At 35.4% G+C, this 23,192-nt stretch overlaps 3 protein-coding genes across 6 annotated transcripts; 1 reads left to right on the top strand and 2 right to left on the bottom strand.

Moving 5' to 3' along the window:
• Nucleotides 1–4,478, top strand: LOC113717961 (uncharacterized). 3 transcript variants are annotated; one of them, XM_072072715.1, is made up of 9 exons: nt 1–132; nt 237–417; nt 1,261–1,624; nt 2,778–2,849; nt 2,976–3,043; nt 3,142–3,292; nt 3,558–3,638; nt 3,719–3,808; nt 3,914–4,478. In XM_072072715.1, exons 3-9 carry the CDS (start codon nt 1,376–1,378, stop codon nt 4,010–4,012), a joined length of 810 nt encoding a protein of 269 aa, XP_071928816.1. In that variant the 5' UTR covers nt 1–132; nt 237–417; nt 1,261–1,375; the 3' UTR covers nt 4,013–4,478. The 3 variants fall into 3 exon arrangements, with proteins under 3 accessions (XP_071928816.1, XP_027098623.1, XP_027098624.1); XM_027242822.2 differs by lacking the exon at nt 1–132 and having other exon boundaries at nt 150–417; XM_027242823.2 differs by lacking the exons at nt 1–132; nt 237–417 and adding an exon at nt 444–585.
• Nucleotides 4,479–5,742: 1,264 nt separating this feature from the next.
• On the bottom strand, nt 5,743–13,785 carry LOC113719502 (sulfhydryl oxidase 2-like). Of its 2 annotated transcripts, XM_027244718.2 has the most exons (12): nt 13,388–13,785; nt 11,810–11,834; nt 11,594–11,686; nt 10,669–10,850; nt 9,614–9,683; nt 9,445–9,513; nt 9,250–9,320; nt 9,016–9,172; nt 8,014–8,054; nt 6,655–6,801; nt 6,114–6,551; nt 5,743–5,934 (listed from the first exon to the last, which is right to left on the bottom strand). In XM_027244718.2, the coding sequence occupies exons 1-12, from the start codon at nt 13,645–13,647 to the stop codon at nt 5,913–5,915; spliced, it is 1,575 nt and encodes a 524-aa protein (XP_027100519.2). In that variant the 5' UTR covers nt 13,648–13,785; the 3' UTR covers nt 5,743–5,912. The 2 variants fall into 2 exon arrangements, with proteins under 2 accessions (XP_027100519.2, XP_027100518.2); XM_027244717.2 differs by lacking the exon at nt 5,743–5,934 and having other exon boundaries at nt 5,979–6,551.
• A 1,697-nt stretch (nt 13,786–15,482) lies between these two features.
• LOC113717730 (uncharacterized) lies at nt 15,483–21,289 on the bottom strand. The gene is made up of 9 exons (XM_027242527.2): nt 20,871–21,289; nt 19,767–19,957; nt 18,413–18,591; nt 17,769–18,053; nt 17,635–17,693; nt 17,398–17,434; nt 17,174–17,245; nt 16,285–16,609; nt 15,483–16,097 (listed from the first exon to the last, which is right to left on the bottom strand). The coding sequence occupies exons 1-9, from the start codon at nt 20,971–20,973 to the stop codon at nt 15,666–15,668; spliced, it is 1,683 nt and encodes a 560-aa protein (XP_027098328.1). The 5' UTR covers nt 20,974–21,289; the 3' UTR covers nt 15,483–15,665.
• Between the last annotated feature and the right edge of the window lie 1,903 nt (nt 21,290–23,192).

The raw sequence follows: 23,192 nt of genomic DNA, 5'->3' as shown, positions 1-23,192 counted from the left end.
TTTGGATATGGATGAAAAAAAAAATGGTATACGTAAATAAATACTTGATTTTGCCACAAAATATGAGAGACCTCTGAGGAAAGACCAGACCAGAAAGAGACATTTTCAAAGGCTTTGAAAACCCCATTATGGGTACCCCACTTCACCGTTTTTCTATCGTGGGTCATTTTTCTATTTTATTTTATCTTTTTTCTTGAACCTCTGATGCCTATTATATATGTGTGTATTGTACATAGGGGATTTGGACGTGAATTTGAATCCTGAATGCTGACAAAGACTACACTCAATCTCTTGCTTCATTCCAAAACAGAGATTTCTCCATTTTTGCAGAAAAAGCCCATAAAAGAAAACGGAAAACAAAGAAAAGAGAAGAAACGTTTGAGCTTTCTTAGCTTCAAGATATCCGATCCCCTTCTTGTAAGTATCCCTTTTCCTTGCTGTGCTTTCCTTTCTCACGTATATTCTCTTAAATCCCTCACTTCTCTTTGCTGTTTCTTGCTTATAGCTCTGTATTCTTAAAAAGATCGCTTTTTTCCGTCTGGGGTTGTTTCATTGCCTCCTCTGTTAATTGCTTTCTCTTCTTAGGTACTCTTTTCTTTTGCTTGGTTTTTTGACTTTGTCATGTTTAGCTAGATGATTCTGTTCCATTTGCTTTGACAATTGGAGCTTTTATCTGGTTGGGTATGTTTTGCCATCAAAAGATGATTTCAAACCGAAAAAGGAAAGTTGAACTCACTATCAATCATGTTTAAATTTTCTGTCTTCGGTTACTGATTTAGATTTATATTTTGATGCTTTCGACTCTTAAATGAACTTTCTCTATTGGTTTTGTAGCATCAAAAGTTGATTTTTTTTTTAATTTTAAGCAGAAAAAGGAAAGTTGAGCTTGCGTTCCATCATGTTTAATTTTTCTGTCTTTTGTTAGTTTACTTCTAACTGTTTTATATAAAGCATTTTGATGGTTTTGACTCTTAACTGTAGTTTCTCTATTGGTTATGTGACTTTAGTGTATACAACTCTTCAACCTATTTTTAAGTAAAATATTTTTATGCTTATTTAGGTACTGATTTTGTTGGTCTTCTTGGTATATCTCTTTCTATGACCTCTTTCTCTTCCTGCTTGAATACTTTAGCGTCTAAATGTTGTTATATATGGGTATGCTTAACTTTTGCATTACGGAAATTCAGCAAATGAATCTCTATCTTGTATTTCATTATATTGCATATGTTGTGCTGAAATATGTTTTCTTTGTTCTGGTAGGTCTCAAAATTTTACTACTGCTGCTGAGCTAGGGCTGCTGGTTATAGTGTTTTGAGCTGATTCAGTTGGATTTCCTTCTAGCAAGTGATAGTTGTTTTGAGTCTTGCTGACGACGATGGGGGATCATTTTGTTTTGCTGGTTGATCGGTTGCTCACTGAATCCACTTTGGAGGCTGCAATTGAAAGCCAAAACCGGTTGCTGCAGTCGGTACCCTTGAGAAATGATGACATGGCTGTTGATTGCACTTTGAAGGATACTGGAGCTGATTTGACTCCAAGGAAAATGGTCGAGTGCAGGATATGCCAGGATGAAGATTGGGATTCAAATATGGAGACCCCTTGCTCTTGTTGTGGCAGCTTGAAGGTTGGCCATGCCTTTGTTATGATTCATCTTTGAAATAAAACATCTTCTGCTTCACAATTCTGTTAATTGTATCATTTGTATGTGCTACTACGTGCATGCTTGCATATGTTTCAAATTCTTTCTGTGCCTTTTTAAATTCCTTGTGCTCATAAACTATAAAAGCATATCATGATAAAGTCATTTAATTAAATTTTGTTCATTTGTCCAATCACCTACTACAAGTATTGACTAGTTGCGATGACCTTAACCTATTTCAATTAAGGAATTTTAAGAATATGATATAGACTTGAGAATGAAATTGTGTCAACACCAATGACGGCATTTCTTTTAGAAAAAAGAAAAAAGTAAGATGAATTGCAGCAGGAGAAGAGACTATTGACTCTAGGTTTTTGAGTTCTGAGCTGCAGTCTGATGATGTGTCTTTGCTTGTACCAGTTTATTTATGAAGTTGAAGTATATCCTACTGCCTAGGTGTATTTGCTTTTGAAAAGCTTTCATGTATTTTCTTCCAAACAAATGTCGAAGCAATCTGCTTCAGAAACCCTCTTTTGCTTTCAAGACATCTAGAATACGAAGAATGTGTAAGGAGGGGCAGTTGCTTTAGTTTTACTTTATGGTATGTTCTTCTGGATGTATGGCCCCATGACAAGGGTCTTTCTTATCTCCAAAAAGCCATGCTTGTCTCTTTGTGTTTCATTTTTCTAATCTGCGAGCTTATTAGTTTTGTCGAACTGGACTCTTAATTGCACTCATTAGTCGTAATTTGGCACCAGAACATGTCTATTTCAGCAGAGGCCACTAAAGTGCTGATATTGAAGCTGTTTGCTGCCATCTTTCACTTCTGTACTGTTGCTAGTTGAACAGGTTTTAATATTTTCCTTCTTGGTAGTGAAACATGTTTTGTACCTGCATTGATGCACATGCAAAAGGGATCCTGTTCCTGTTGTCATTTTACTGTTTAATAACTGCATCAAAAGTTGGCTTTGGTTCAGAATAAAGGTGCCTCAATCAGGCACTCAATCTCGTTTTTCTTTTTTTAGTAATACTTTCATGATTCTATAATCCTTACCATTTCAAGTCCTTTTAAATGCTATCTATGTCCTTTAAAGGATGTTTTTACTAGATCTTGGGGTTGACATTCACTTTTTTACAGTATGCTCACAGACGATGTGTACAGAGGTGGTGTAATGAGAAGGGTGACACTGTATGTGAGATCTGCCACCAGGTACATCTTACTCGCAGTAATTGTGATTTGACTGTAAATTCTTCATTTTCTCTGTTAGTTTTGGAATTTCAACCTGAGTTTGTCTTCGACTTAGTAAGACTCCTTGTGCCTAAATGCCACATGCAGCATTTCAAGCCTGGTTATACAGCACCACCACCTATTTTTCGACTTGGGGGTATTCCGATGAACTTCAGGTATCATAGCTTTTCCATTCTTGATAGTAATAAATAAGTAAAATCATACAGTATAAATCAATTTTCCGCTGTGAAACATATTTTGCTAAATTTTTCAGAGGAAATTGGGAAATTGCCAGGAGGGACTTGAATAATCCCCGCCTTATTGCAGTGGTTTCAACTGACCAAAATCTCATTGATCCTGACTATGATGACTATGCAGTGTCCAACTCAAGAAGCATGATGTGCTGCCGTTCCGTTGCTATAATCGTAATATCTCTCTCTCTCTCTCTGCCCACAAAAGGATGTGCATCTATAGTTGGAAACAAATCTAGGAAGCTATGACCATATTCTGTATACGAAAGATACAATGTATGGAGGAGAGGTTGACAGTCTCAAGTTTGATTTGATAGCAAGTTTACAGAACATCTTAATGATTTTACTTGGAGTTTTTAGGAGTAACTAAAGAATCAGGGTGATTGGATATTAGTGTGATGAAAGTTCTTCTCATGTCAAATTATCCTTTATTTTGCAGTTCATGGTTCTTCTAATTTTGCGGCATACTCTTCCCGTCATAGTAAATCGAGCAGGGAACTATACTCTTCCACTGATATTGGTAAATTCACTTGATTATCAAAATTTGGAAGATGCATGTATATGCCGATTGAGTTCCTTATCTATCATCTTCTTTGACAGTTACTACTTCTGAGAGTTGTCGGAATCATTTTGCCAATATACGTTATAATGAAAGCAGTGATTGGAGTTCTTCGTCGCCGGCACAATCGGGTAAGCCTGTTGCCCATGACTAAAGTTCTAATTTTTTTTTACCAGGTTTAAGCATTTTGGTCATTGTTTACTTTATTCATGGCCTGCGTGGGTGACCCTTAACAGGTTAATGTATCCCTCTCATCGTCTTCTCTCTCTTCATCTGATGAAGAAGCTGGGTCGGCAACTTTGCAGCCTCAAAACGATGATGTCACACACGTTTGATAGATGGCCCTTTCCAGCTGCAATTACCGCTAAGATGCAACTTCGTTTAGCTGACTTCGGATGTTAATTCGGTTTCTCTTTGAAGCAGTAGAGTCTTTCATGTATTGCAGTCAGTGCGAGGTCCAAAAAGTGATGAAGAGTATCCTAATATTAAAGAGAAGACTATCGAAAGGCTTGCCCTGAGGATTATGAAGTTTAAATTGGTTAACAAACGTTGATAGAAGGATGATTGATGACAAGAAAGTCGCAGGCTTGCTGTGAACTGATATGCAGTAGTTGTTACTCGAGAAAGAGATCAAGCACCCAAGACCCGTCAAGGTTCTGTCTATATAGGTCTTGAGGTGTGAATTAGTTAATACTTTTAGATCCTGTTTTCAGATTTTACGAACAGACAAATGCCAAGATATGTATATAAGGTTTAAAATTATAGAAAATCATAAAGAAATTTCAGGCTTCTGTCTCAAAACTTTGGTTTTGAATATTACACGTTTCAGCAAATATTTTAGCAATTTAAATTGTTGTTTCCAAACTGGTCAATTCGGTGGCAGTTTTTTTTTTTTTTTTTTTTCCGGTGCATGCATGGTAACTTCAGGGAAAGATGTTATCTTGAAAGCACATGATTACAGCAACGGAATAAAAGCTCCTGGAAGCAGCATCTTAGATTTGTTGCTTGATGGCTGGGGATCCCAGTAATGAAATCACAAGCAAGCAACAGCCAAGAAAATGCTTTCTTTATGGAAGAGAAAAATGTAGGGTAGAGATGCCAAGAGTAGGGGTGCAAACGAGTCGAGCAGTTCTCAAACTCGACTCAGTTCGATCAATATCGAGTTCGAGTCGAACTTGAGTTGGTCGAGTCAACGTCGAGCTCAAATTCGAACTCAAAATATTAAGCTCGTTAGCCCGTGAGTCGGCTCGCGAGTTTGAGTATAGATATTTATTTTTTTAATTTTTATTTTAATAGTAAAATTATATAAATATCCTTAATATTTTATTATTTATTAAAAAAATATTATTTTATTTATTTTTTAAAAAAATAAAATAATTATTTGAGTCGAGCTGAAGCTCGAGTTTCAAAATTATCAGCTCGTCGAATTTGAGTTCGATAAAATTAAGTCAAGATTCGACTCGATTAGGCCAAAACTCGACTCGACTTAACTCGTTTGCAGCCCTAGCCAAGAGTAAAAAGGGTTTCAAGTTTTAATAATTTTTCATTACTATACTACATCAATATATGTTACCATCTTATTCTGTATACTGTTCCTTCTTCGTGTCAAATGAGCACCATCAGGAAATCCTAGTACAAGCAGAACTGAAGTTTCAAAATGTTTCCTAATGCCCAACAAAATGGTCACTTGGTTTGAATTTTCAACATTTGGATTTAGATCTTTTGCACATTTACTGCGTTTCTGGGCTTCTGGGCAGAGCATTTTCTCACTGCCTGGTCAGGAAGGATGCATAAGAAGCAACGGCAAACTCCAAACACTTGCAGTGTAAAGATCTTCTGCACACTAGCTGGTTTATAATTACACCAATGTACATAAAAATATTGCAATCTTCAATGTGATGTTCTCAGTTAAGATTATAGCAGATTGTGTAAACATAAATTGACGCGGACACAATAGCTGCTAGCCTGAATTCAGAACAAGTACACAGCAGGAAATACACTTCACAGTTTATGCAGGCAAGATTTCTCCCAAGTCATGTGGGTGTACAAACATAGCACAAGGGGAAAAGAAGAAAATAATTCTTTCTAAATTACAGTGTAGAGTCAAAACTGTACACTCAAATCTCAAAGTAAACACTAAGCGAGCTACTTGATTCAAGGTTATGGACTTGTTCTATTCTGATGGTTTCCTCACAATTACTGACAGCCATCCGTAGAGCTACCCTGTTTACGAGCTTAGTTCCAGCTTCTTCTTTGCCTGAAATGTTTTTGGAAAAATAAATAAGAATATCAACCTCCAACTATTCCAAACCCCCACTCTCAACGTCACATTTCATTTCTCATATTAAAAATTCACTGTGGCTATCTAGGTTAAATATAAAGTGACTAGGCCAATCTCGCTAGATGTTTTTTAAAGAGTGTAGTTGGTATTTATACTTTCGATTTTTCTGTCGTGAACGCCAGCACCATGCCAGAGCGCCAAATCCACAGCTTGCAACAGCAATCGCTAACGCGGCTCCAATGGGCACAACAATTGCATTTGTTGTGGCTGCCAAATCTTCGATGGGTGCTTTGTTACCCTCACTATCGCCAAGAAGTTCTTTGTCCTTGTAGAGAGTGACTAGTGTTCCCCCATAATAGCTAACTAAGAATTTGAAGACTTCATCATTATCCCACTCTATCTGTCCATTCTTTGAACTTTTGGAGAGATAGCAAGAAGAACAGAGCTGTTTTGGTGGCCATATGGTTTTAGGGAATTTAGGATCACCAGTCTCAAGAGAAGCTTCTTCCTTCATTAACCTTTTGTTGACTTTGTTGTGAGCATTCCACAACCAAAGGACAAAGTCCATTGTCCTCTTAAAAGGATTAGAAACACTGCACGTTGATTAAAAGGATTAGAAACACTGCACGTTGATAAACCTTTTTCAGATTCCAAGGAACTTCAAGAAAACTAAAGACAAATTTAGTGACATCTTACCTTAAGCACATCCCATAAAAATGTTGCCGGCATTCCTCGCAGACAAAGAAATTGTGAATGAAGTCGCATATAGCAGTAAATGCCATCTGGCTTTCCCCATCCTCAACCCTGACGGATAGTGAATGGAAAAGAACCCACAATCCACAGCTGCAGAAGAAACAAAAGCATTAATTGGCCATATTTGAAGTTTTGAAACAAACTGAAGTACTTGCTGCAAACTGCATCTCGATTGATGAAAATGGAACAATAGAAGCTGAATACTACCTAACATCCAACAACAGGGTGAAGTAAAAGTTTCACTCTCGAAGTAACATCATTTGAGTAATTACCCTGAGCATTCTCATACGAGAGTTAAGCATGCTGTGACTGTTATTATTACTTCAAGATGCATGATCAAAATGACTAGAGAAAGAAGTAATCTCATACCAGCAAGCCAGAAAAGATGTTGAACAATATTTGCCGTGTATCGTTTATATAAACTACTCCCTCCGTTCCATTGAAACTGTCATACTTTCCTTTTTGATCTATCCCAAAATTATGTCATCTTACCAAAAACAGCAGGTGAAATTTTCTCCTCCTTCCATTTTTATCCTCAAAGCTACTACAATTATATGTGTGGGTCCAACAAAAATTATTAAAACCTATGCATGTATTAAAGTAGTGCATCACCAGCATGCACCAACTGGCTTTGCAGTTGGTGCGTGCAGCACACAAGAAGAAGCAGGTTGGTATCTTTAACTAAATCCATGGGGCCCACACTATTGGCCTGATGGCAGACGCAATTCGGGCAGCATAAATGGTTTTCTTTGTACAAGTTTTAGACAGCTCGATAATGGGCATTTTAGGAAGTTTAAGAGTTTATTCTCTTTATTATTCATAAAAAGCTCCATTGCCAAAAAGTGACAAACCTTTTGGGACGGAAGGAGTACTAATTTAGATTTTTTTTCTACGATAAGTTGTAATCAGACCAGCTGCCAGAACAGTAAACTGGAATATAAAATTGATCCTAAAACCGTGTAAGCCATTTCACATAGAGATAGAGAAGGTGGAGGGGGTGCCAATATATACTAAGTGATCAGAACAAAACTTAAAAACATGGACCCTTTTGTCTCTGGTACTGCAAAAAAGTAAATAAGTAAATTATAAAATTCTGACATCCTCCAGTAAATACAGGAGCTTGATGGTCATGATCACAACATTTCCCCATATCCATCAGAATTGAATTGTTAGGAACTTTGCACGTTCAAATGTACAGTTTTTTTCAGAGATAAGAAAGATATGCTAGATTTCCTTTAAAGGTAGAATTCACAAAATTGCACTGACAGGCACAAAATAACAAACACGTGAAGGCCATATTACCTAAAACCCCGAGTTTGATTGCTGCTGCCACGACAAAACATCTACACAAGATGAGGAACAGTTAGCTAAATTCAGAACAATTTACATAAAGCTGGTTTTTGAACAAAAATCCGTTTATCAGTCTTGTAATTAGGAATTCCTTTTTAGCATTGAAAGGGGAATCACTTCCAGACAGGCACCCATTCTTATCTGATTTAGTCTTTACAACCTGTTGCTCATAATAAAGTTCAAAGTCTAGCTGATTCTTATGTTTCTATCCCTATTTCTACATCATTTTATTGTGTAGAACATTCAGACAATCTTTACTGACTGATTGAAACAAAATTGCTTTCAAATGTTCATTTATGAACGATTAGGTTGGAGGCAACCAGTAAATAGAGTCCCATGAAAACCCCATTGCCCTCCCCCCTTCAATTCCTTAACCTTATTGTACCCCAAAACTCAAATCTCTGCGACCAATTAAGAAGTTCTCCTGATCCCATATCAGTATAGCTTTATGATACGTATGAGAAACGGGTAAGGCCATTCTTCCTTTTAAAAAATTATGGGGACATAGATACTAAAACCATTGGCTAAAGACCTAAATCACAGCGGGCAAGTCAGCTTATCCAAATTGCATCCATCCAGGATTAGGCCTCCCAAAATGAGATTTTATCTCGCATATTTTGCGCACAAATTCAAAATTTAAAGATCATCGGGATAGAGAATGAAAAATAAAGAGAAGTATTTAATTAGAAGTCTTTGAGCCACCGGAAAATATATGCCATTTCAGGCATCATTATAAAGAAATCTATTGACTAGAAAACTTGCAAATCATCCTGCTAGTTGGTAAACATGGATCAGTTACCCTCTTTGAACCATATGCCACTAATGTCTTGAATCCAGTCAACAAAAGGTACAGAAATCAGATAAACCATGTATAGACTTCAATAACATTTATAGGTGCAGTAGATCCAATAACATTTCCCATTCTGCAAGTTAAGAGGCAACTTGTATACTCACCCAATATCCGCGAGGAACCTCTTTTCCGCAGATCTGCATATTCTGAAGTCCTTTCTCTTTACCATCACCAATAGATTGTGCATCATTGGTTGACAATATCTCAGATGGATATATATCATCGAAGTTAACAAGTATATCACCACTTCCCTTCCGGCACCTAGAAAGAGCACACACTTTCAGAGATGTAAAATGCTTGACATGAGAAGTCACTCTCAAAGAGATAAAGGTGCTCACCTCTTAGAAGGATGATGGGCCACCAATAGTTGAAGAAATTTAATGAGCGAAGCCCGAGTCTCTGCCTTGATCTGTGTAGTGAGAGTAGATCAGCACCAGTTTATCAAAAATCCCTTATTTCCCCTTGACAAGAAGAAAGGGGGGGGGGGACATCAGGGAAACCGATATATGTGTAGGTAAATGAAATATATTCACCTTGTGCGTGAATATAATGTCGAATGCTGTGGATGTTGCCTCCTCAACATCATATATAGCACGTGCAATCTTTTTGACAAAAAAACAACAAGACAGTCAAATTTTTCACAAGAAGATCTTAGCAATACATGCATCTCAAAAAAATAAAGAGGTATGCTTTGTCAAGGACCTGCCCGGGGTCAGATGCATTGGTTTGAAGATGCTCGTTTTCATACTTTTCATCATCCAAGGCATATGAACTGTAAGTTCAAGATACATAAGGAAAAAAAGTTCAACAGGCTACTATTTTCCAATACATGGAAATACACATAAAAAGCACGTCAGAATTGCAGGAACCACTAAAGGCAAGTAATTGAAACAGTCCGCCACATTTAAGATAATCTGGATCCTCAAATATTTAAACTGTACCACTTTCACCCAAGCTCCTGCTTCTTATCATCATATTGGCTGTTATGCCTATTCACATTTGTGTAGCTTGAGGAGCAATAGCTTTGAGTTTCTTTGATTAGATTCAATTTGCAATATGTAGAGTAAAATCTGAATTTTTCAAGGAGAAAGATCCCTGATTGTCAATTATTTTTCTTAGACTTGATTGGCCAATGTTTGAGCATATCAAACCAAAGTTTTGCCCCGTGAATATTATATTCAGTTAAGATGGGCTTAAAGTTTTGTGCAGAAAGATGATGGAAATAGAACCTGCAATGGTTCAAGTTCAGTATGTAGGGCCAAATTGCTTATTTTTAATGAGTAAGAGACAGTTCAGCAATTCACCATACATGAAAAGATGGTGCCTTCTTCAAACAATATTCAAACAAGTAACAATCTAATACTTGAGCAAGCAAGATTTATTGCATTATAGCATAAGAGAATGCTTTAACTTATGATTCTATATCCACTGTTTTCTTCCTAGATGCATCATTTAATGTTACAAAAGGTACAATAAAAACAGCAATTTCAGCAGACTAACTTCTATCATTCTTTTCCACCGGAAAATTGTTACAATTTCAAATTCTTAAATGTTTAAAATAATAAAATAACAGATGAAGGCGCTAATGCAGTTACCATTGTCTTAGGTGCTAATGCAGTTAACATTGTCTTAGATTTATGCCTAGTCAATAAATGAGAGTTATTTCTAAATAAAGTTTTATCAAGGCAATCCAACACGAATTTAGGAAATATACTAGCCATAGCATTCATCAAAACCCAATACAGCGGAGGAGTTACCTTCCCATTTGCTTATTTATCCAATTTAGCAAGCGATCAGCTGTCCTGCCATCATCAATTGAGCGTATTTCACTATTTTCCTGCTTTGGCTCCCAAGTAGCACCAACAAATTTAGAAGGGGGGCCCCATAGAAGCATAGGGTAGTGTCCTACAGAAAACTTATCACAGAGATTGGTATTTATCTGTGCTGCCAAACAAGTGAAAAAGATTAATAAAATATCAGTTAGCTAAATTCAGCTAAAAAAACTTGGATACAAAATGAATGACTCTTGGAAAGGGTGAAAAAGTTCAGCAGATCATGCATGGAGGAGAAACGCATGAGCATACATATGAAAAAACATTAACCAAATGGAACAAAGCTTAATCACGAAAAAACTGAAGAAAACAACACTGCAATTAAAAATCGGGGACTGTACCACCCCATCAGAAATAGAAGGGAACCAATTAAAAGAATAGAACATAATCTGAGCAAAATATGGTGTAGTCAATCAGCTAAAAAAGTTAAAAGAAAAAAAATATTTAACACAATATATGATGCACACAATTCGCTAACATTCTACTGCAAATATTGAATTTAAGAATCTCTGCAATTCTTCATCAACCCCTCAAAGTTAATCTAATACTTGAATGCAGACAATTAGTTGAAGTATATGCCATATCTAAGATGATGCACCAATGTTATACTATGGATTCCCCATTTTAAAAGAGAAACAAATGACTGCCCTGTGATGTTTTCCAGTCATAAACTTACTAACTATAGTAATACTTTCCAGTTAGAACACTGCAACACATACATCTTGATTTGAGAAAAAGTACTTTAGGAACACGATGATATATAGAACAACTCAATTACCAATATGCTTAATATGGATACAAGAGTGGAATACATCCAGAAACAACAGCACAGAAAGCATATTCATAATACCTTCAAAGCACAGTCAACCCTTGTCATCAATATAATTCCTGGATGAACAGCATCTGCTCCATTGAATAGTCTTGCAACTTTTTCATAATGAGGCTGCAAAAGTATTGCTTGTTTGAGGCATCAGAAACATAGAAATTTTTGCTTCTTTATCTTTTCTTTTCTTTTTAATTCTTTTTCAGGGATGGTGGGTATAAAGACCATCTTGACTGTTCATACCTTATAATTTCTGCAAGCAGGACACCTGGAAAAACAATTACAGCACATCTGTTACATGTAAGAAAAATATGAAAGCTACACAAAGAAATGGTAAAGAATGTCTACATAAAAATATCATGGTAAGTTGAACAGTATCAACTAACTTGCTCACAAACACATCCATCAACATACATTAGTACAAATGTCAGGTACATAATACATACTACTACATAAATTTGGTTCATCGAGAATAATCATCATAGAAGAAACCTAAAAATCCTTGACTAGAATACACAATGCATAATATAAGAATATTAACTGTCTACCCCATGCATCTTATTCTTACATTACCAAATTTGTCAGATAATTTTTTTCCACTGTTAAGTCTATCATCAGTCATAAGAGAAACACAACATATTTCTTCATTGCAGGCAAAAGTTCTCTGTTTTCCTCTGGAAATATAATTTTATCAAATTTCTTTAGCCATAAAAGTTGTCTACAAGTGATTAGCAAAAACACATATCTGCTGTGATCTTAACAGATGTCCAAGAAGAATAAAGTGCTCCAAATAAGATCTTTTCTACCCAATGTCAAGACAGCCAAAGACCATTGGAAATGTGTATGATAGAGCCAAAAGAATGTTGATTTTCAGCATCAAGCTCGTTACTTTCCAGAAGTCTTCCTTCTAAGACAAGAACTTGCCTAATGAAGACACACAGATATCACCTATATTACTCATGTTATCATGAAAAAATTATTAGTCTTCTTGCAGTTTTAGGTACAACGCTCTAGTCGATTAAGCAACCTAAACATTGATTCCTAATCAACCTATTTTACTTGATTTATATGCCTCTTCTTTCTCTGTGATTAACATTCTTTATAACCCAGAAATGCAATTTAATAACCACAACAATATATACTTCTTTGCAAAAAAACCACTTTCAAGCTATCCATTTTCACCTATTATGTCTATGTCCAACATTTAGCCCGATGATGACTTATCTAGAAAATTCACTTTCTTGATCCCAAAAGAACACAATACATCTTCATTTTCTCAAGATAAGCACCACCATCCAGCTATTAAACCAAATAAACACCTAACATCAACTCACTGAATCAGTCCATTAGCCTTTAAACAACAACAACAACCCAAAAAAAAAAAAACCCAGCAAGTGCAAAATGCTAAAACTTCTCCTTTTGCATTTCTTCCAACAAAATGCTCATAAGCTCCCTTTTGGCCCGTTAATGTACCTGCATAATCCTTTTATTCCTATTGCATTTGTATGGGAATACGTATGCACACCAATTGCTTTATTACCAAACTAATGCCAAAATCCATGCTTAATCAAAACCTGCCCACCCCCAGCCTTTTCAGAAGCGATTCTGCAAACTGCTACGTCAAACTAACCCTACAGCAGCAATTAAAACGCAACAAATTTCTACACTTTCGAAATATTAAAAAAAAATTCAACCAAAATCAAAAAAGCAGAAAACTTTTCTTCAAAAAAAAAAAGACAAAAAAGGAAATGGTATATTATATTTACTAAGCATGCAATCAATTGAATAACAAAAATTGAAACTTGGGAGCAAAACTAATACCAGTGAGCAAAGAATTCAACGATCGCGTAAGTAGCCGGAGTATCTTTGAGGATAGCATCGAAATTCGTGGCGTTTAATTCCACGCCATAATCGGCTTTTTCAACTCGTTTTTCATTTTTACCATCGCTACTGATTTCTCGAAGAATTGATCTCCGAGAGAAGGACGACGATCCGGCTGGAAAAAACGACGCTCTGGAGCTAGAAAAAAAAAGAGCTAAAAATAATACAGAAAAAATTGGAGAAAAAGGAGAAGAAGACATCGAATAATGGCTACTACAACAACAACAACAACACAAACACAATTTTGTGTACGAAAGTCTTTACATATATATGCAACACTTATATACGATTTTTGTACGTATTGCGTATGTGGAGGTTTTAAGGTTTGATTTTGGAGTTTAAAGATTCTGTTGATCGGAATAAGTACGTATCCCAAAGTCTACGGTATACGGAAATACATCAGAACAATTCAAGTGCTGGCCTTAGCGAGAATTATAAGCAGCAAAAATTATTGATGAGTCCAAGCCACATATTTTATTGCGCAATGGGATACTCAAAAAGTTAACCGTGAATGAAAAGCTATTAGTACACATAACTAATAAATTAAAATGAGCACATTGAATTTTACTCTTTGTCATGAATAAATGTGAAAATCTTAGGTCTCATCGCAACTATCATTTTATTATGGACTTTTGGTAGAAAAAAAATATTTACAATAATTTAATGTATGTAAAATAAAAAAAAATTAAAAAAATATGATCACATAATATGGAAAACTTCAATACAAACAAGACCATATCGAGATAATATTAACACGTTAATTATTTTTTGATTATTTATGTATATTATCTGGTTCATTTATTATTGTCTGATGCCAATTTAGTATGAGAGTTTTACTATATAATTCAGCTTTCATTATGTTCTTAGTGATAACTCATTATTTTTTTTTTGATAAAAAAGTAAATTTCATGAAATAATTTAATTGTAACCTATATATTTATTGAACAGAATTCTTGAATTTCTTCTTTTTTTTTTTGAAAATTGAGAATTTTTGAATTTCTAACACTCAGACAATGTAAAGTTTTAATTACTCAGAATCTCTATACTTTCTTCCATGTAGCTTGTCCAAAAATAAAAAGTGAAAAAAAAGAAAAAAGAAAAATAGCATTTGGAAGTTCGAGAGTTAGGCTACTTAATCAAGATTTTGGGGCAATTGGAGCTAAAAATGTTAATTGAGAGTGGCTGCAATTGTCCATGTCAGATTTGGGGCCCAGTGATCCCTTTCTAGGCTGTGCTGATGGGTTGGGGCCAAATTAGTTGGGTTGGGGCCAAATTAGTTGGGTTGTGGAGTTGGTTCCGAACAGTCAACAATCAATCACCAAACACCACCCCAACTGCAAAACGATAACGAAACTAACAAACTTTTTATGCTGTTCAGTGGACAACAAAGCAGCAAAATTGGAATCAAGATAAGTACCTAATGAGGAAATGGTTAGCAACGAAAGCAATGCTGACAATGATTGTGATTAATGTTTTGATCGATTCTGAAAATTTTTAAGTGAAAATTTTTTACTGAATTTTCTGAATTAACTGTACATATAATAATATAGTCTCATAAATGCTCTTGTACAAAATACACGTGTGTTCTCTTTCTGTTCATATATACGCACATGCAAATATACGCTCTCCAACACAAATATATATATACTTAAATATGAGCTCTAAATTATTTCATTAATTTCTCTCTCTCACAAACACATGCATACACACATTCTTTCCCTCTAAATACACAAATAAAAGAATTTTTTTTAAATATAAAAACATAAATTCCAATTCAGCACTATAATTCAATTAGTTAGATATAACTTAATCGTTTCGACAACTTTATACTTGTAATATTTAATTTTTCAGACTTCAAACTTTAGTCTTATCAAATGGACGGACCTTAGGTGGGATAGTCATTGTTAAATGAAGGTACAATTGTTACTGCTGATTATGGAGTTCCTGCATAGACTTCACTCAATATATTTCCACCAAAAAGGAGAAAAAAAATATTTAATAGCATAGTGAACCACTGATATATAATATCAAAAGATGGCCAAAAATATAAACTTTACTGTACAATTTTAGTAGAGTTACAATGCTATAGCAACAAGCTACCGGCTCAAATGGTGCTTCGCCCCATCTTGAGCCTGCCTGTCAGATAAGAGAGGAAACAAATCTCATCTCCTTGAATCATCTACCTTACTTCTAAATCTAACAGGAAAACTAGTTTAGTCTAAACTCCAGTTCCTGGAGCTGGACTTCTTGTGGTTAAATCGATGACATGGCTACTGCGGGTTTTCTTATCATTGCAGCTCCCTTTTATTCGTAAAGAGAACTTCGCAAACACTTCCTCCCTTTGGGGGTGGTTTGCATAAAGAATCCACAGCGCAAGACTGAGCATGACCCCTACTGAGATCATAGCTAATCCTGCATTTACAACTCGAAGATAGTGCTCCAATGGAGGACAGTAGTTCAAGGTAATATTTCTAAATGTATCACGAACAAAGTTACAGTTCTGAAGACTTAGCAACGGAGGTGTATAATGTTGGAGAGCATAGCTGATGCTAAGTGCTGCCACCATTTGCGCATACATATCTGGTGTCAACCTCCCAACACTGCTGCACAGCCCGTCTGGTGATACTGTGCAAGTGTAGTCCTGCCATACCTGAATATTTAGGAGAATTTCGGTGAGTGATAAGAAGACCTAATAAGCAGTAACACAACAACAATTTCAGAGGGCTTAGTCAGAAGTTTCAGATTGAATTAATTTCTAATGCTTTCACTAGCTAACTTTGAGATGCAGGTTTTTCTAGCCCAAGAACGTTAGGACTCAAAGATTGCCATCCACTTACAACAGAAGCATTTGCCATAGAAACTTCTTGATCTGAACAATTGCGGTCATGCAGCTGAGAGTCGTAAGGATGACAAAGATGAGGCACCACAGGCCCCGACTGGTTGTAGTAATAATTGTTAGCTTCACGAGGAGGATTTGAATTTGCATAGGAGTCTACAAATGCATTGACAATATTTACAATATCACCGACAACTTGTTTACTTTTAAACAGTGTCTGATTTGTTGTTGCCTGGTCAACACAGGGAAGGATATTACTCAGAGCAGTCTCCGCATGAGGGTTATCCATCCATTCCCCCATGGCCATACAGGTGTCAGCTATTGCACTGAAAACACAAAAACACCTTTCAATAAGCACCTCTCCTCCAGATCAAACTTCGCGTCCAATGCATGCATGAATATGAAAGATCAAAAAGATATCTCTGCGGAATGGAACTAGTCCTATCTACACTGACTCAACCGTTTCTTTAGTAATCTTGATGTGGGAGTACAGGTGACATGGTTAATAAGAATTATTTTTCAAGCTGCTGAGATAAAGATAAGAGAACAAATGTTCTCTATGCAAATGGAATTCTAAGCCAAGACTTGGACCCTGTTATTATTTGCTTAAGCTTTGTTCATTTTAGCTGCACTAAGAAATTTGTTAAAAGACCAAAATTTGAACATATGATTCAAGGAAAAAAAAAAGATCATCTTGACCCATCAAAGAATTTTGAAGAGACAGAGCAGAGCGGAAGGATAAGCATAGAGACTTGAGAAAATCAATAGTCATCATCAAATACCTTTTATAAATTTAATGTAATGGAACATGAGTTCATGCATGCATGGTTTCTTGAGGAACCACAATTGAAAGTATGAAGTGCAAGTGAGTCATGAGAGTTAATGCTTACTTGTTAAGTATGATGAATACTCCACAGAGAACAAAAGTAACTGCAACAAGTAACCATCCGCTAACAACAAATCTGTAAAAGTTAGCCAAGTCGTGAGACTACTAATAGTACACATAAAACAGGACAAAAACGAATTTGCAAAGATTTTCAAAGAGGCTAATATAAATACACCTCCCATGCACAAAATAGTGTGGTGGGATGGATGGAGGGAAAGTGAAACTTACATGTGAATTGCATGTTGATGGCCAAGTATGGACAGGACTGCAATAAAATAAATTATATCAGTAAAAGACAATAGGACAAGCCACACACTGACAACCAATGATGAAATTTGTCCACCCCTTCTCTGTTTCTTCCACCCCAACCAAACTCCACCCCCCCACCTTCCGGAAAAAAAAAAAATTATAGCAAGCGGACAGACAGAAAAGATTAAAAACAAGATATGGTCCATGTATACATACCAAGACCCAATACGGATATTAGAAGCATCACAACTGCAACTGCTATCATTGCAGACCTTCTGTCAAATAGATCCAAATATCAGCACAGTTCAACACAGAAAGAAAAAATAAAATACAATTAAAGTAGATCATACACAGTATTGAACACTCTCTCTATTTTCCCAGAGTTCTCATCTGTCTTTGCCTCCAGAGTATCTGCTGCATCATTCAGTTCAACATTCAACCGGTCAATGTCATTTTTGACATCGGAAGGGAGGAAAAGCTGGGCCACATTGACTGTCTTGGCAAGAGCCATATACTCGGTGACATTTCTTAGTGTATCCACTGTGTAGTCAGACTGATTTACAACATAACTCAAAGTATTCAATGCCTCACCGTGGAATTCATCCTGTCCAACTGAAAGAAGAATACATCCAATCCTGGTAACATCAGACGAAATGTTAGACCAAGGCTGAAAGAAGAAAGAATTCATAACCGAGAAATTCATCCATAATTGCTTTATTAAAGGAAGGTCAAAGCAAAAGAAATCGAAAGGAATATTTGGTTTACTTATTAACTCTCCTGCAACCAAATTACCCATATTTCTGTTGCATATGAAGAAACCCCAAAACCCTTAAAAGACTGGAAATGACAAGGAATTTCAGATTTCATTCACCAAGATATGAAAGCATAACATAATGGCCATATATGTTCTAAGTGATTGATTGATCTTAAGAGTAACTAAAAGAACTCTAGAGTGAACATTTCTGACACTGAGTTTGAGTTTGGAAAAAATTACGCTGCAGCACACGTGAAGAAAACGAGTAATATCAAACAGATTCTTTCTGAACGACATGATTTGCTGCCATTGATATCTATCCTCCATCCACAGCAATGATGCACCAGAAGAGCTAAGCCAAATGAGACAAACCAGAGCACAGCAAGAATGAAACCAGCAGCTCCCGTGAACCCAACAGACTGTACAAAACAGTCAAAAATCCTGATTAGAAAAGCATGAATTCACTTGGTTCTCTATAATGAAAGTGTGCATGAATCATTTCCAAAAAAATGATTTAGTGCACTTAAAGTATAGCAACCATGCAGAGGAGACCAATTGTGTTAAAAGGGAAAAAACATAGCATCCCAAAAGCATAAGCTTAGAAACATGATAATTTCGTACACTATCGACGTGTCCTTATCACCAAAAAAATCTGAGATTAACTATCGAAATGTGTCTTTGGTAATGTTCCCCGATTCATTTCAAGTCATATGCCAGCTTAACTCTAATCAACTAAAGACCTTTCAGAACAATTCCAGAATCTTTGGGAGCATAATTGCAGCTTGATTTTTTTACCAGATTGCTTAAGCTGTTTTAGGTTCCTAAGGGGATGTCAGAGGGGGAAAATATCAGTTTATAAACGCCTTAACCAAGTAACCACATTCTAGATAGTCCAGGACATGTAACTTCTCACTAGTATGAACAAATGAATACCTATATCAGTCCACAAGACACACTTTGGAGTTACCAGCAATTGCAGTCCTGGACAACCTTTAAAATTGGTGTTCCTAGCTTATCTAAAACTACGTCACATTGGATGAATTTCCCGTTAACAGGTATTGAGACACTTGACACTATCTGATTTAGTAAGCACAAAAAAACTCATCCTTTTACAGAAAGACAACTACATAACCGCCCGCCACAAATTGGAACGATATAATGAAAAATTAAAAGAGCAAAACCTCTTCTTGTTGCCTTTCTTGAAGATTAATTTCTGAATCCTAGTTGACAGTATATGTTCTCACCACAGTTAGAAAGAATGAAATATACATACATACATACATACATACATATACATATACATATACATATACATATATATATATATATATATATATAGGGAGAGAATCTCTGTTCAAAACCCATTAGAGGAATTAAAAGCACCAATATATTGCATTCTATGATTGATTCCAGATATTTTATGATATGCCATCTGACTTACATTTTTTATGTTCGCTGGATTAGCAAATCAAGCATGACTAACAAAGAAAATTCACTTATGTAGACAAAGGTACAGTGGAGCAAAGTTTCAAATTATAACATTTCTTCTAGAGACAGAATAAGCAACTAGAAAAAGAAGAAAGATAAAGCTTACAGCCCAGTAATGCTTATTGCCAAAGTCCCATCCACCTCTATATTTCCTAAAACCAGAAAGTATATCTGGCCTGTTTGTCCTGTTTTTAGCCAATACAAGCATGCTCATATGCCCATCATTATAAGGCTCTGGTGCTTCTGCAGCAGCTGCACTTAATATTCCATCCTTCCATGACCCCAAATTCTCTTCACCTACATATTTCAAGATAATTACCTCATAGAAACTCGACATAGGAAAAGGACGAGCTCAATTAAGAAGAAAAGGACAAAACAAACAACAAAATTTGCATCAACGAATCAAAACATTTCTGGAACTACCTATAACAGAAAATTTACCAATTCCAAAGATTCTCCTTTCTTTGAATACAGCCGTTTCTCACAAATAGCAGAACATCAGAACCGCCAAAAACATCCATTCATAAGCACTTTCAGAAAATATAAACAGTTTTGGAACTATATCAAATTGCCTTGGCAGTTGGCAAGATATGCAACACAAATTGACCAAATTAGGAATTTTGTCTAAATCTTAACAAAAGAAACAAAAGGAACCTGAATTATAGCAACAAACAGCAAAAGCAAAAACGACAACTGTAACAAATGATTGTTGCAAAAAAATTGCCATGACAATCAACATGCTCGAAACAAATAGTTCTCTAACTTCCATAGTCATCAAAATTGATCAAATTATCGATCAATTCAAGAACAATTTCTGCACTGCAATACCTAAAATAACCAAAAACCCATCAACAACAAAACTTTAGCTCATTGCAAAAATCCCACATCACTCCATATAAATTTGAGAACAATGAAAATATCAAAATCCCAGTCGCCAAAACCACCAAGGAAACAATAAAGTCCCAGTTTTCATTCTAGAAATTTTTATCCTAAAAGGAATATCTTAAAGATCAATAAACGAACATACGATGGACTTTATCATATTTCAAGAACCCCTTTCACCGTACCAATGAAAATATCCCAAACCCAGTTGCTATATCCCCCAAGAAATGCAACAATATTCCCAGTTACATGTCAAGAACCAATCTTTATCACAATAGAAAACCATTTTCAATCCTACCAAGAATGTGCTAACGATCACTGAACATACCCAAGATGGACTTGAAAGGATCTCCGGGGCGAGACTGAGCTGGGATTGAGTTGAGAATAATGACAAAAATGAAGAAGATGAAAGCCCTCATGATCATCATCATCTTCTTCACATGTGAGTTCACTGCTGCAAATCTCACTGCAGTATGAGTAGCATCACATCAAGGCACCGCCTCACCGCATCAGCAGGCCCTTACTAAGATGTTCACATGTATTATTATTAACAACTTTATCAAGTACAGGATCTCAAAGGGTCCCCGAAACAGAGAAATCTTGTTGAAGTTGTTCATATATAGGGGGCTTGGCACATGGGGGAAGTGATGAAGAGGGACGAAAAAGGCGGGTGTGAATGAGAGGAGGAGTTAGTGAAGTGGAAAAGAATAAATCAAAAAAAAGTAGAGATGATTATGAAATGTGAATCTGACTAATGAAGAAGACTGGTAGCTTTTGGGCTTTGTCCTTTCCATCTTTTTCTGTTAATTAGGTAACTTAATTAATTAATGAAGGGATCATAAAGTACTTAATTAAGTAATCTAAACTTTATGTAAACTATTTTCTTGCTTTTTGTTTTTAATGTTGTTATTTACGCGTTTTGAGATCTTTCTGGGTACGATCTTTTATGATTAAATTTCTCAAAACCATGCTAAGCTTAAGGGCAAGGGTATTAATTAATGAATTTGTTAAATGATCAAAAAGTATTATTCACTTAATTGTAATTGTATTGGACCTTTGTGATTTTTTATTTATTTTCCCAATAAGCGATTAATTGGAATTAAAATTGGAAAGATCCGATATTCAACATACGTGTTGCTTGATGATAAGAGTCTTTTAATATGTATAATTTATTTGAGTATGCCTATTAATTTACGAAATTGTAATTTCTAATGTAGTATCAAACTTTTTTCGATGAGAACCTTTTTTTTTTCTCTGACATATTTCATATCTTAAAAAGTATAGTTTATTGTTACAAGAACTCTTGTAAACAATGCCATCGATGGGCTTTCTTTAGGGCATTGGACAAGTAGCGCTTTTTTTTTTTTTTTGGAGGCAATTGGAGTAGTAGCTTAATGTGTATTTAAAGTAAAGATTTTTCAAGATTTAGTCTTCAAGGACACAGCTTTTTCTAATATGTTTGAAGTGATTCTCATGTAGTTTTGTCTAGAAATAAGTGTTTGGATAGGAAAGTGTTTGAAATATTATTTGGAATAATTACTATAGCACTTTTTTGTGATGTGATGTGATGTGTGCGAGATAAAAAAGATGATTGGGAAGATAAAAAATATGTGTTATAAATTGTATTTGTGATGCAAACAAATAATTTTTGGTTAGATATTAGCAATCCAAACACTTATGCACAACCGAGAATTTATGATTTAGTTATTTGTTTAAGCGTCTGTCTAATGAGTGCCCATTAGGATGGATTTCACGTGTTCATATTTTGAAAAAGTAATATTAATTAGGAAATGCATATAAATGTAAAACAGGATGATAATCGTTAGCATATGAATTCATATAATATGTTAGGTGTAATCTTTTTCTTACAGTTTACCTATAATTTCTCTGACTTTACCATTAATCCAACCCTTCTTGAAGCTAGGTGTGATCTAGGTGTACTGACAAGTACGAATGGTCACCCATCAGAGAGAAAAAAAAAAAAAAAAAACCTTTGTTTAAAGTGTAGTACTTATATTAATCTACTAGATTGGCTGACCCAAACCATGCAACAAATATTAGCAAGTATGCAAAGTACAAATAGTGTAGTAGGAGCAATATTTTAAATGCCACATTAGCAAAAGAGAGAATCAAGTGCGTTAGGTGCAGCAAAATTGTCAAGTTTGTTTAATAGTGGCCCCTTACGAATCTTTGAAGCCTTGTTTCCATTTCTAAACCGTCTAGATTTGGAATCTGATGGTGATGCCAATCATAACCAAAGCAAATTTGCATCCAGATAAAATTACGTTTTCTATTTTCATATATGTGATATCTAAACAAGGGCAAATTGTTAGATAGGTTTTTGATGTATTTTTTTTTTTTTTTTTTGGAATTTCCTTGTACTCCCCTATGCAATGATAAAGCAATTTAGTAATCAAACTCTTAGATTACTAGTTTAACGCCACGATGATCCTTTTGGCTGGTAGTCCATCAATCTCACTTTACTTAGTTGTTAATTTAAGAATAAAAACTAGAGATTGAAGTGCTTTGTTCTGCAAGAAAAAAAAGGGACTTTGGTTATGGAAATGCAAATCACTTGTATGTAAATATGTATGCCTATTACAAATTTCTAATGGAATATGTAAGAATTCATGTATTTTAATTTTTTTTT

The sequence above is a fragment of the Coffea arabica genome, chromosome 11e, assembly GCF_036785885.1.
Source record: "Coffea arabica cultivar ET-39 chromosome 11e, Coffea Arabica ET-39 HiFi, whole genome shotgun sequence".
NCBI classification, from domain to species: Eukaryota; Viridiplantae; Streptophyta; class Magnoliopsida; order Gentianales; family Rubiaceae; genus Coffea; species Coffea arabica.
This window is presented reverse-complemented; position numbering and strand designations above follow the sequence as displayed.